General features: G+C 50.6%; 1 protein-coding gene across 1 annotated transcript in view; it reads right to left on the bottom strand.

The window, feature by feature from the left end:
• Fam78b (family with sequence similarity 78 member B) overlaps positions 1-12,363 on the bottom strand; it is an 87,346-nt gene extending 74,983 nt beyond the window's left edge. The window contains exon 1 of the mRNA XM_021174771.2: positions 11,595-12,363. Coding sequence (XP_021030430.1) covers positions 11,595-11,857 — 263 coding nt within the window. The 5' untranslated portion in view covers positions 11,858-12,363. The remainder of the gene's footprint in view (positions 1-11,594) is intronic.
• Between the last annotated feature and the right edge of the window lie 1,280 nt (positions 12,364-13,643).

Below are 13,643 nucleotides of genomic sequence, written 5' to 3'. Positions count from 1 at the left end.
TGTGCTATCTAACACCTGATGAGGCAAAGAGGATTCTGGTAAACTGCCCCTTTCAGGTGTTTTCTAGTCGTTTCACTCTATGTGGGTCTAACCTTGCTGTGAACAAGAGCTGGCTGGGGACGGCTGCTGGCGAGGGAGCCCTAGGGACAAAGAGCACTGACTCAGGTGCTCCTGCCCTTTTTTGGATCTCTTCCTAAGACCTTGGTCTCATTAGCATCAGATCCTGACCAGCTGAAGGAGCTAGGCAGCTGGGAGGCGGAACCCTAGGCACATCCAATTTGGTTTAAACCTTTTGTTTCCCAGGTTTCCTCAGCAAGGACAAAAGCAAGCGATCAATGTCCAGAGTAGTCAACACGTATTCATGCATTCACCCATGGGTCCATCCACCCACCCACCCACCCATCCATTTGTTTGCTCAACTCTTCTAAGGCAGCCCACCACAGTCATTAGAATTAGTTCTAACTATTTCTAAATCCGCCTTTTCCACTAGTTAGTTGCCTAATAGTAGTCAGACACGCCACCAGCACCCCTTTGTTCCTATTTCCCCATCTTATTCTGAGGAAAACAAGGGCGGTTCCTACTTCAGAGGCACTGCACACAAAGCATGTGGCGCTATTTAAGCGTTCAACAAATAGCTTTGCAATAATTAAGATGGTTAAGTTGCTTATGGTTGCGCAGGGAGACATGCTAAGTAGACGCCTGTCAATCACTCCAAGTGGACAGGTGTCCTTATAAAAGACTGGCTCCCTGGTCCCAAAGACCGAGAAAACATCTTCACTATGAGCTCTGGGGTTTAGTCTGGTGGCACAAACCTCTCCTCTTCTCTCTAAACACTGTGAAGTCGGTTCATGAAGACTTAGGAAATGTTGAGTCATTGAAAACCATCAGTTTCTTGACTTGATGTTCTTGCCATTTTGGAATGGCAACTCCTGGTGTGACTCTCATGTTTAAAAGAAAAAAAAGAAAAAGAATGAGCAGGGCTGATCCCGTTTCCTCACTGAACCAGCATTTCTGATTCCCTTGAAGCTCCCCCCTCCTCACATATTCCAGTTCCTGACACCCCCGATTCCCCACTCCATGGCGGAGGGCAAAGCAAGATCGAATTTACCTGTTTCTGGTAGCTTTCAGCCTTGTCAAAGCCTGTTCCTTACACCACTCATTCCCTGGCATCCCTAGCCTGCCTGCCCCTTTAGGAGGCTGCTGTGACCCTGGCATCCCTGGCCTGCCTGCCCCTTTAGGAGGCTGCTGTGACCCTGGCATCCCTGGCCTGCCTGCCCCTTTAGAAGGCTGCTGTGACCCTGGCATCCCTGGCCTGCCTGCCCCTTTAGGAGGCTGCTGTGACCCTGGCATCCCTGGCCTGCCTGCCCCTTTAGGAGGCTGCTGTGACCCTGGCATCCCTGGCCTGCCTGCCCCTTTAGGAGGCTGCTGTGACCCTGGCATCCCTGGCCTGCCTGCCCCTTTAGGAGGCTGCTGTGACCCTGGCATTCCTGGCCTGCCTGCCCCTTTAGGAGGCTGCGGTGACCCTGGCATCCCTGGCCTGCCTGCCCCTTTAGGAGGCTGGTGTGACCCTGGCATCCCTGGCCTGCCTGCCCCTTTAGGAGGCTGGTGTGACCCTGGCATCCCTGGCCTGCCTGCCCCTTTAGGAGGCTGGTGTGACCCTGGCATCCCTGGCCTGCCTGCCCCTTTAGGAGGCTGCGGTGACCCTGGCATCCCTGGCCTGCCTGCCCCTTTAGGAGGCTGCTGTGACTGCTGACTGTGGATGTCGATTTACTGTTTCCCATTAGCCAGACTTCTGGCGGCCTTTGAGTGCCTTGGCCTGACACAGGCTCACAAGTCAGCTGGAAAAGGTCGGTCCCAGGAGTGTAAGCCAGGGGATGCTCCAGAGACGGGACTGACACGGTCACCACACTCATGGGCCATTAGACCATCAGGCAGCCTTATTTACTGGACAGCCTAGAATTTCTCTTTGCATTTGTTGAACACATTTGGATGATCCTGACATGGTACACACGATTGAATCTTTTTGAGCCTCTGCTTGCTTCTCTAAAATAGGGGATAACTGTTGACCTAAAATCTGTTTCATGATAACCGTAAGATTAATTATGAGACATCGCTTACAGAGAGATGAAATTGTGAAAAAAAAGTCACAATTGGAAAGAATGAAGAATGTTAAAGATAGTTTAGGATACAAATGATTTCATATGCTGGTTTCTGTCTTCTCCACAATGAAACACCCATGACTTTCTTGGGTATGACCAGCATGGCTGTGTTCCCTACTCCTCGAATGAGGTACCCTGTAGCTTAAGTACAAGTGATACTGTCACCAAGAGAGGGCTCTGTGAGGAGCAGGTGGCCTTGAGGAAGTGGCCACGCTTCAGGGATCAGCTTCAGGAATTCAAAGCAGGGTCCCAAACGCTTTTTAGGGCACAGCTGGAATGTGACTCTTTGATGGACCAGGGTGTCTCTCACACTCCTCTCACCATGAGTGGGAAACACAGCCTCAGAGGCCCAGGAGGGGCTTTTCCCTCTCCTCTAGCTCTGGGGAGGGCTGTTAGGCAGCTGCCATGTTCAGGTCCTCTCAAAGGTCTAAATGATTCTCTGCCCAGGGAAGCCAGGGAGTCACAACCTCAACTTTCTTCTCCCATCAGGCTTATCTGGAGTCACTGACTGGCAGTGCTAACTGATAAGACCTATAATAATCAAGCTAACATGTCCACACCACATCACACCACGGTTTGGAACGCCTTTGCACGGTTTTCACTTCAGTTGATTCCTAGATCCAGTGGACTCTAGACATGATTGCTCATTTATGTACAAGCAGACTAGACACTGAATTTTGAAGACCCTGCCAAAGGTCTCAGAGCTGGCACTGGAACCCGGGTCTTCTGACTCTAGCTCTGTGCCGAAGAGCCAGCAGCTAGATTTTAAACTGGCACGGTGAACAGTTCCAATTGGTGTGTCTCCCAGAACTTAATTAGAAGCAGGGTCCACCCACCAGCGCTGGTCTGATGGGCTTTAATGAAAGGAATAGCATGTGAATTATGGGAACCAGAAACACATCTGAATGTCTAAGGGTAGAGCCACCAGAAAGCATTCCCCTCCTCTTCCCCAGTCATCCACAGGGCCACAGGGGAACTGCAGGGGCCCAAAACCCTGCAACCCAGACACTGTGGGTGGTGTGGATGGCTGGAGATGGAGCCTCTATTCCCAGAAACCATGAACATGGATGGAGCTCATTCCCTCTTTGTTCCCCCTCCTACAAAGATGTGGATCTCACTGTTAATTACAACTGCTTCTCTGGGAGGGAGAGACGGAGGGAGGGAGGGAGGGAGGGAGGGAGGGAGGGAGGGTGAGACAGAGACTCCAGGAGGTTTGCTTCCATGTTCTCTGAACTCAGTTGCAAAGCACCGAGGAAATTCATGAACCAGTGAAAAACAACAAGACTAAGTTCATTATATTTATTTAGTGAAGCAAGTCTGGAAAGCCTCCTTCCTGGAAGGCAAAGTGGTCCATTAAAAATGGAGGGGCCAGGGACCAACGGGCTGGCTTCCTGGCTGGCCCTCTTGCTGGCTGTGAGGCTTTAGACAGGTTGCTAAGCCTCCCTGAACCTTGTTCTAGGAAGGCCTCCCTTGCTGGGTAAGGTTGCCATGAGGCCACGTAAGGAGGGGACTCAGTCTTGCGGCACACACACAGGCCTCTAACACGTAGAGCATGTGGTTTTATGTTTATGGTGTGTGCTATTTATGTCCCCTCTCACGCAAAACCACCTAGATTTTCCAGACATTCTCCCACACACATCAACACCTGCTTTGTACCAAAATCCTTGACAACTCTGGAGCTGGTCCTTAAACATCCTATGGATTTGAAACTGCAGGAATGAGAGGCAATCTGGCCCACAGTACCTCTGTGGGTGCTGACCTCACTTTGTGGGTATCTCTGCTGTTGGAGGTCAGGTTCCAGCCCCTCCCTTCAGAAACCCTCAGCTCTGTGAGCTATGCCCCTCTCTGGGGTATTCACCTGAATGCTCTTCTGATTATTTCCTATTGCTTTTTTCTTCTTCTTAAAGGAATCCATAATAATCAACTTCGAAACTGTAGCCACTTCCTGCTGAGTGTTAATAGAAACAGTGGCTTCTGTCATCCTCTGCAACTTTTCTTACTGCAACAAGGTAGACACAGGAGGCTAGGAGAACGGAACCTGGGACCTGCCCCCAAGGACATCCTGTACTCCTGCTGCCTAGGGGAAGGTCATTTGTATCCTACAGTCCAGTGCCCTCAAATTACCCTCTCTCTGCTTTGCCCCTTCCCACCTTCCCCCCGCAGCCACAGTCTAGCACCCAGGCACAAAGTACATCTCGTTTCCTTCCTTCTACCTTTCCTCTAACCATGTGTACGCTCTCTGTCCCTTTGGGAGTTGTGCTTTATCTCTAGGGAGCTTAATGCTTTGCTGATAAAACCAGTTAATCCTCTGCTGCTCCTCTTTTGCAGAGATGGAGGAGGAGATTAGAGGAAAAGGGTTAGGCCATCTCCCCTTCAAGGGCACTCAGGACATGCAGCAAGGAATTGGATCTTGTTTCCCACCTGATGCTCTCTCTAGACTAGGGTCCCCTGTGTTTCCTGAGCCTCTCTATAGTAATGGGAAGGGATCGTGGGTGTGGGGACTCACTCGATCACTTGAAGAAATGGCATGCTGAAAGAAGGTGTGCCCATCAGTGAGGGCCACCTCCAAACAACCCCACGCATACAGCAGCATAGATCCAGAAACAAAAAGGTGAACGCTAGCTTAGGGGAACACAGCTCAACCAGGCAAGACCTTCATGTCTCCATCCTCACAGATCACGGGCTCAGGTGGAACAGTGGCTCCAGGGTTCCTACCACATGTTTCTTTGGGTGGATACTAAGTATTGTTTTACAGCAGGTAGGTGAGATAAGAGGCTTCAGTGGTTGATGGGCAGAACCCAGCTGAGACAGAGGAGGTGAAAGATACAAGCCATATGCCGAGAAGCAAAGCTTCCAGTGAAGTCCAGAGGAATGAAATGGGCACAGAAGCTCAGGTCAGTTAGGATGTGTGTCAGTGCTAAGCAGTCACCGGGGTGTCAGTTCTGTGGATGACACTTAGGGTTCACATGAAAAGCTAGTTTTGAAGAGACACGGTCTGTTGAAGGGGACACTGGTGACTAAAAGTGATAAAAATGGCTCATGTATTTAACAATATCACATGCTTACTGGATATCTTCTATGGTCCAGGCAGTGTTCACGGAGGACACAACAGATATAATATCTACTTTCGTGATACGTGTAGTAAGTTAGTGAACCGTTGCACTCCCCTGGCTGTAGGTATAGAAATGGAAGAGCAGAACTGGAGAACCCCACTGAAACTGTGAAGTCAATGGTGGCCTCTGAGGGGCAGCTGAGACTTGCATGATGAACGGGGATTAGATAGATCATGGAAGGCAGGAGGAGCATTTCAGACACAGGCCAGCCTGGGGCGATGCTCTGAGCTGGGTAAAGCCAGTTCCACTAGAGACCCTGCGAGACATCTGATGTGGCTTAAAAGCAGAAATCCAGAGTGAAAAGTGTTTTATACATTTTATACCACCTGTGATGAGAAGACACTAAAAAGTTTGAGCAGGAAAGTGAGCACATTTGTGTTTGTAATGGATCACTCTGCCTTCTGGGTGGGGGAGTGTCTGGAGGGAAGAGCAAGGATGGAACTGGTAAGTACGGGTGGAAAGCAGAAGATGGCAGCCATGAACACACAAAGGGAAGTGGCTGCGCCCCAGACATGGAGAGGGGTCAGTAGGTCTGATGACAGAGTGGATGAGTGAAGGAGTATCCGGAATGATACCGAGACGTTTTGGCTTGCGTAACTCAGGGAGTGGAGGTACTCTTCAGTAAGATGAGGAAGGACAGTGGATGGAGAAATATGGCGAATGTTTCAGAGGAGAGCATGCATTTAAGAGAGAAGCTGGGTGTGGCGCAGTGCTATAATCCTAGCGTGTGGGAGGCCAAAGCAGAAGGTCAAATTAGGAGGATTGTCACAAATTCCAGGCCAGCTCCAGCCTCATACTAAGTGCCAGACCATGTAGGGCTACATAGTACAATCTTCCTCAAATGATTAAACAACACCGCCACCAAAAGAAATAAACAGAAAAATGCCTTAAGAGTAGAAACCTTAAGCCAGAGATACCTTTCCACCAGTCAAGCAGAACTGCACACAAACACATGCACCTGGCCGCATACCAGACAGAGAGCATCTGCTGCTACTGGGGTGGATGGAGTTACTCAGAGAAAGTGTAAAACGAGAAGGGAAATACGTATTTTGAGTGATATAAAGTAACATTTGTAAGGTAAGACAGAGGTAGGAACAGCTGGAAAGAGAATGGGGGCTAAAAGACCAGAGAAGTTAACCAGGACAGAAAGCTGTCTGTCAGTCATACGTGGTCCATCGAAAAGGCCAGCCTTTCATAGGCAGGTCCATTGGAGTTAGCAGCATGGAGATTGCAAACTACAAACCAGCAGGTTTCTCAATAGATGGAGAGCAGCTCGGATGGGGGTGAATGGGTCTCAGAGGTGGGGGGCTAGTCAGATGCTCAATAGTTGTGGTACTGAAGGAGCAGGGAGCTAGATAAGGACTCTTTCTTGAAAGCGAGGAGTGAGATACATCCTCCTAAATTTCACCTAAGGCAATGCTCTCCAGATGGGCAGATCTGAGCCCATCCTGGGAGAATCTCTTTACAGTCCGAGAAGACAACATGCAGGAGAGGCTCTCTAGCCACAGCCTTTCCCCTGGTCTCAGCTTCACCCCACTCATTCCTGGCAAGAAAGCTCCATTCCTGCTCAAACCTCACCCAGGAAATCTCTTGGGTGTTGGGCTGAGCATTCAGGGCTGTTCTTCTGCCTCCTCTGGACAGCCTCTGCATACCCATGAAGTATGAAGACGACACAGAGAAACTCCTAACTCCCCCTGGTCATGAAGAGCTGACCCTAACTCTCCCAGACTGTTATGTGACCCTTCCCCATAGGCCCTAACCTGCCTGTCAGACTTCAGCTACGTGCATACTCCACCATAGCCTCGTCTCCTCCCCTCCCTTGTTTCCTCTGTGGTGCTTGTGTATCTGGTCATTTGGGAAAACTGAGTTCACTGTAGACTGATTGAGAAACCAATGGCTCTCCTTGCTGGAAGAAGACTTTGAACATTTTACTGAAGTCCACATTAACCAGATCCACCAGACCCAAGTTAGAAATAATCAAGTCATGGCACGTATTCACCAGCCAGACTCCCCATAGCGCCTTGGGGAAGTACCAAGTCACTTGAGTTCAAGTTCAAATTACACCATCGTGGCCATCGACTATTTAAAATATTCCTTTAGAAGCCTACCCCTTGAACATGGAAATTAAATCCACCTTGGGATTCTGTCCCACTCCAGTCAGAATGGCTATGATCAAGAAAAAAAAAAAGACAATAAATGCTGCAGGATGTGGGGAAAGAGGAACCCTTATTCAGTGTTGGTGGGAGTGTAAACTTGATATATTCATTATGGAAACCAATATGGAGGTATCTAAAAAGACTTAAAATGAAAGTACCATAGCATAGCATAGCATAGCATACCATACAACTACCCTATCACACCTAGGCATATATACCCAAAGGATTCTATATCAGACCACAGAGACATCTATCCATCCATGTTGCTGCATCACTTACAACAATAAGGAAATGGAACAATCCAGGAGTCTATCAACAGGAGAATGGAGAATGAAAACATGGCACATATACCCATTGGAATTTTGCTTAACCATAAAAGAAGTAAAATTATAAAATCTACATACAATAGGTGGATCCACAAAGTACATTAAATTAAGGTGACCTGGACTCAGAAAGACAAAAACAACCCCCCCAAACACGATATCCCTCTCTTTCTCTCTCTCTCTCTTTCACACACACACACACACACACACAAACTCTTTCTCTCATACACTCACACATATAACTCTCTCACATACACATTCACACACATGCTTACACACAAACTCTCTCACATACAACTCTTTCATATACACCCACACACATTCTCACATATATACTCACACACATGCTCTCACACACAAACTCTCTCACACACAACTCACATACCACTCTCTCTCTTACATACACACATACACATTCTCATACATGCTCTCACACACAAACTCTCTCACACACACAACTTTCACACACACACCTCTATCTCACACACACACTCACACACACTCTCACACACAGTTATATACATGCTTACACACTTTGACACACTCACACACACACAAACTCTCTCTCACACACTCACACACTCTCTCACACACACTTATACATATGCTCACACACTTTGACACACTAACACATACACTCTCTCTCACACACTCACACTCTCACACACTTATACACATGCTCACACACTTTGACACACTCACACACACAAACTCTCTCTCACACACTCACACACTCTCTCACACACACTTATACATATGCTCACACACTTTGACACACTAACACATACACTCTCTCTCACACACTCACACTCTCACACACTTATACACATGCTCACACACTTTGACTCACACACACACACACACACTCTCTTTCACACTCACACACACACACACACACTCTCTCACACACATACTTACACATACACTCACCCACACACAAATCTCATGCTCTTTCATATGCTGATTAACTTCTGGTGTCTGTAAGTTTGTAAATGGGTGTGTGTAAGAGAGTAGGTACAGAATCTGAAACTAGGCAGGAGACCACAAGAGAAGAACAAGAGCTGTTGAGAAAGAGGGGAGAGGTCAAGAGGTCACATGTGACATGAAAGCAGAAAGGAGGCTACTGGGGTTGAAGGGCACAGGAAGGAACTGGGACTAAGGGTGGGAGTAGGGTGAAGAAAAACCACAGCAAACATTTTGTTTGAAAAATGCCATAACGAAACTTAATTCTTTGTATGCTAATAAAAAAGCCTACCCCATCTCGACTCCTGGAAATTCAACATTTAAGCCACAAAGACATGCTCTTTCAATCCTGGAACTAGTAGCTTCTTGGTGTTTTAGATGTGGATTTAGTCTTGTACAGTACTTTCCAAATACTGAGAAGTCGCCCTCGCAACCTAACCTCACAGCACCACGCTTCTTCGAGAGAACACAGCACAGGCGTGAACACCCAGGCTGCGGTGTCTGCCACTCATAGTACTGGCTAAAGTGGACGCAACAACGGACAGACTGCCGTGACTTCTATGCAATATGAGTTCCCATTAAAAAGTTTATATTGGCAAAGTTTTCCAGAGCATAAATATTCTGTAGAAACTGGTTCAGTTAAAAACCTAGGCTCCAAAGTGGCCCTAAACACATAGCAATTATTACAACCACAAAGAGGGAGATCGACTCTGGATACAGATCTATAATAATGCAATTTATGATTTCTTGGAGACTATTCTCCCTTCCCTTCCCCAACAACACAGGAACCAGCAATCTTAAAATATTGAAAGTAGCAGTTAAATGAAACAAACAAAATCTTTCCAAACCTCCAATGCAAGAACTCAGCAAGGTATAACAGGAGAATATATTGTTAGGAATTCATGCCTGTGAAAACTGGTTCAAAAGTGGACACACCCTCCCCTAGAGACAAGGAAGTTCTACTATCATGTCTGTGTACAGCTCAACTCAACTCCTTTGGCAGAAAATGTTTTATATTTTATGGAAGGAATATCTATATCTACATCTCTCTATATATATCTCGTATTTACTGATTTACAAGGGTCTTGAAGCCACAGAGGGCTCTCCCGTGTAGTCATGAGAAAGATAGGTGGGGCGCTGCTTCTGCCCAGCCCCCCTTCCTTTCCTAGGGGTTTCAGGCTTTGTGACTGCCCCAGCAAGGTTAAGCAACCCCCTCCCCAGACTGCCCCATCATGAGACAGATACCCTCCCCTGCCAGGCTTTCTTACTTGGCTGGAAAGAATGAGTTTCAAAAAGCCCCCAACAAACAAACAAACAAGCCAACATTTCTAACCACTCTTTTCGGGTTGTGTCTTTTTAGGTGGCATGATTCACCCAAAATATGTCCCCCATTTCTCTCATTTCCAGAAAGACAAGAACACAGTGTGCACAGGCATATTGCAAAGCTGGGTTTGCATCTCTCTCTCTCTCTCTCTCTCTCTCTCTCTCTCTCTCTCTCTCTCTCTCTCCTGAGCTTTTATGCTTAAGAAGCAAAGTGCAAACTCTGGGAGTAAATGGAAACAAAACAATCTGTCAAAATTCCTCTTAGCACCTATGACTAGTGTTAACTTACATGCTCCCGGGGTGCAAGAAAAAAGCCCAAAAACTGCTGCTGAAAAGATGCTTTGACCTTTTAAAATGAGAACTCCCCCATCCCACATCCATATTAAATAGGAAACCTTGAGAGTGCCACAGTTTTAGATTAAAAAATGAAATGAGGTTGAATTTCCAGAAAAGGGGTTTCCCTATAGGCTACAAGCTAATTAGAGTGTTCTAGACTGACATTGTAATAGTAAGTAGAATACAGGCCCCAAATCTCCTAGCCAAATGTAGTGGCCAAGTACACGGAGTCTAGTTCCGAAAGGGGACGGGAGGGCAGATGAAAATCTAGTAGATAAAAAAGTCCAGAACACGACCTCGCAAAGCCAGTGTGGTTCCAGGGCAGGATGTCCGCCCCTGGCGGCCGCAGAACCCTGGCGATCTAGGTGCACGCCGCTGCCAAATCCTCAGCGCGCACTAACCGGCGCTGCTGAAGGAAGTTGGAGAGCTCCCAGCCAGCCGACTGGATAGGCGGTGGGCGCCTGGGAATCCCTTCCAGCGCCGCAATTAGGAAAGTTTTGAAAAGTAAAGACCCCAGACAGATGAAGGGTCTCATCCTTTCCTTGAGCCTAAGAAACACCTCGTGTTACACCAGGCGGCTGCTAGCACAAGGCCACCAGTTTCTCTTGGCCCGGGAGCATCCGGTGCCTTCCAGCTCCCCACCGCCCCAGAATTGGTCCTCAGGGCGCATAGCTAGAGGGGCCTTCTGCCCAGCTGGAGATTCCAGGCAGAGATGCCCTTTAGGCTCGCTGGCCTGGGAGGCAAAGGCAGAACCTCTAACTCCCATTCCTACACCCTGGACCTTCTCTTCCAAGCCAGCTTGATTTTCTCCAGAAGACGCACGACACAGCCCATGCGCCCCCAGCACTCCACTCCTCTCCCCAAACTTCCCGGGGAAATACAGACTGCGCCCCCAAACTCCCACGACAATCGCCAATCATCCTATCTTTGCCTCTTGTACCCTCCCAGTCGCGTTCTTCCTGCCCCTCACTATTCTCCTCGCCTCTCTGAGGAAGTCAGAAGCAAAGCACGACAAAATGCCTTCGCGAGGAGCCTCCCGTCACCCGCCCTGTCACTGAAACAAAAGCGCAGGGAGGAGGGAGGTGGGTGGGGAGGCAGGAGGAAGGTTCGGAAAGAGATGGGGGCAACGGTAAGAGGGGTTGGGGAGGGGGTTCAGAATGGAGAGTGGAGAAAGGGGCCAGGACCCCGCTCCCGCGCCGCGTGGCGTGGCCGGTCGCTTACATGCCCAGGTCGCTGTAGGTGTTGAAGAACTCCATCTGGTTGCATGCCTGGATCCAGCCCACCACCCAGGTCTCGTGGCGGGGGATGGGGGGCATGACCACACGGGCCGAGGCTTTGAAGTAAGGGGTCTTGTAGCGCAGGACGATGGGCGAGGTCTCCTCGATGCGCGTGGGGCACTGGTCGATGGTGGCGCACACATCGTACACCACGATGTTCTCGCGCCGGATCCGCGCCTTGCAGGTGATGCTTTGGATACAGCCCATCCTGCCGCCCGGCGCCGGCGCGGCGCGGCGTGGGGCAGCGCGGGGGCCCGGCGCGGGCAGCCGCGGGCGCCCGTCACGCCGGCATGGCGACGCGCAGCTCGCTCCCGGTCCAGCTCAGCTAGCGCCTAAGAGCGAGGAGCCGCCGCCGCGGGGCATCCTCCGGGGAAGCCCCCTCCCCTTTCCGCGCGCTGGGTCGCGGCTGCCCCGACGCCCGCCCACGCCCGCCTCCTCGCTCCAGCAAGGGCGCGCGGAGCGTGCGCTCCTAGGAGGCGGCGGGCGCTCTCTCCGGCTCCCGTGCCCCGGCGGAGGGCAGGGAGGGGAGCGGCGCTGCGAGGAGTGGTGCCCACCCCGGGCCGGAGCCCCCCGCCCGTCGCCGGAGAGGAGGAGGAGGCGGCGGCGGCGGTGGCGGCATGGAGCTGCAGGAGGGTGGCGGCGGCAGCGCCCGGTCTGTCTGTTTCCGCGGCGGCAGCAGCAGCAGCCGCCGCCGCCGCCGCCGCTGCATGAACCTCTGCTGCACCGCGGCTGCCCCCCGCGTGCAGCGCACCCAGCGGCGGGCGAGCGGGCGGCCCGAGCGGCAGGCGGAGGCAGGCGGCGGCGGCGGAGACCGCGCTCCCTCCCGCCCCGCCCTGGAGCCGGACAGCGCCCACACTCCCGCATCCGGCTGCGGGGGCGTGTGGGGGGCGCCAGGGGACCGTAGCCCCGGGCGGAGAGCCCAGCGGACTAGGGCTACGGGGGACAAGCTCCGCGGAAGAGACTGGCTGTACGCCATGAGTTTGTCCCTCTTCGGCTGCCGTCCGGGGGGGGGAGTAGTGTGCAAGGGTGGGGGGTGTTTAAAGGGCTGCTAGCTCCCGGGCGGGGCCGGGCACGTGGGGTTGGGCGGGGCCGGGACCCCGGTAGGTGGCGCCCCGCGGGTGATAGTGGGGTGTAGAAGCGGGACCCTGCTTATTGGGATGGGTGGGGCCGGGAGGGCGGGGCGCGGTTCAGAGTATAGAGGGAACCACAGTGGGGTACGGTGGGGCTGCGGGAGGAGAGATGTTGGAGAATCAGCTCCAGCTAAGATGTATCGTTATTTGTGATATAGTTTGTTAGAGTTGGGTGTGACCTCCAGCAGTGCCACGAAATAGATTTACTACCTCGTTCACTGGCCCGCGTTTTCCTCTAGTCTAGTAGAAGCTTTATTTTTTAATTTTTATTTCATTTTATTTATTTATTTTGCACCACAGTATTGAGAGTGATACCTGAGAAATCCCATTGGAGGCTGACGCAAAGTCACCCCAAATGCCAGTGTTAGTCGAGGCACCAGCTCAGCCCACTCATGGCCTGTTTTCATATCACCCCTCCACAATCTCTGAAAATACTCTTATCAGAACAACACACAGAGTGTATGTGTGTGTGTGTGTGGGGGGGTTGGAATTCCTTGGGAAACACTACCTTTTGAATGTCTTGCGTCCTTAGACAAGCTGTACTTAGTGGAATCATCTAGGTAGATTAGAACGCTTAGCTATCCTCCCAGTCTTACCTAAGACCTGTTAAGTACAAACAGAAGTTCAGGGCTTTATGGAACCCAGGAGGATTAAAGAGTAACCACTTGATTCTACGAAGTCAAGGCGCCAATTTGTAGAAAGCCCCAATCTCTGTAGAAAGCTGGGGATCTTAGGGATCTTTTCTTGTCTTTGCTTCTCCGGAAGGGGCATGGTGACCAGCACACAGTCATTTCCTACTAGCTGTGTCAGAGTGAAACCTTGACCAAAGAGCCACCAGCCTCCGCTCTCCCGATGGAAACTGA

Source organism: Mus caroli, unplaced genomic scaffold (genome assembly GCF_978045245.1).
Source record: "Mus caroli unplaced genomic scaffold, Mus_caroli_1 scaffold_1, whole genome shotgun sequence".
NCBI classification, from domain to species: Eukaryota; Metazoa; Chordata; class Mammalia; order Rodentia; family Muridae; genus Mus; species Mus caroli.
Note: the sequence above shows the minus strand (reverse complement) of the source record. Positions and strands in the feature narration are given on the sequence as shown.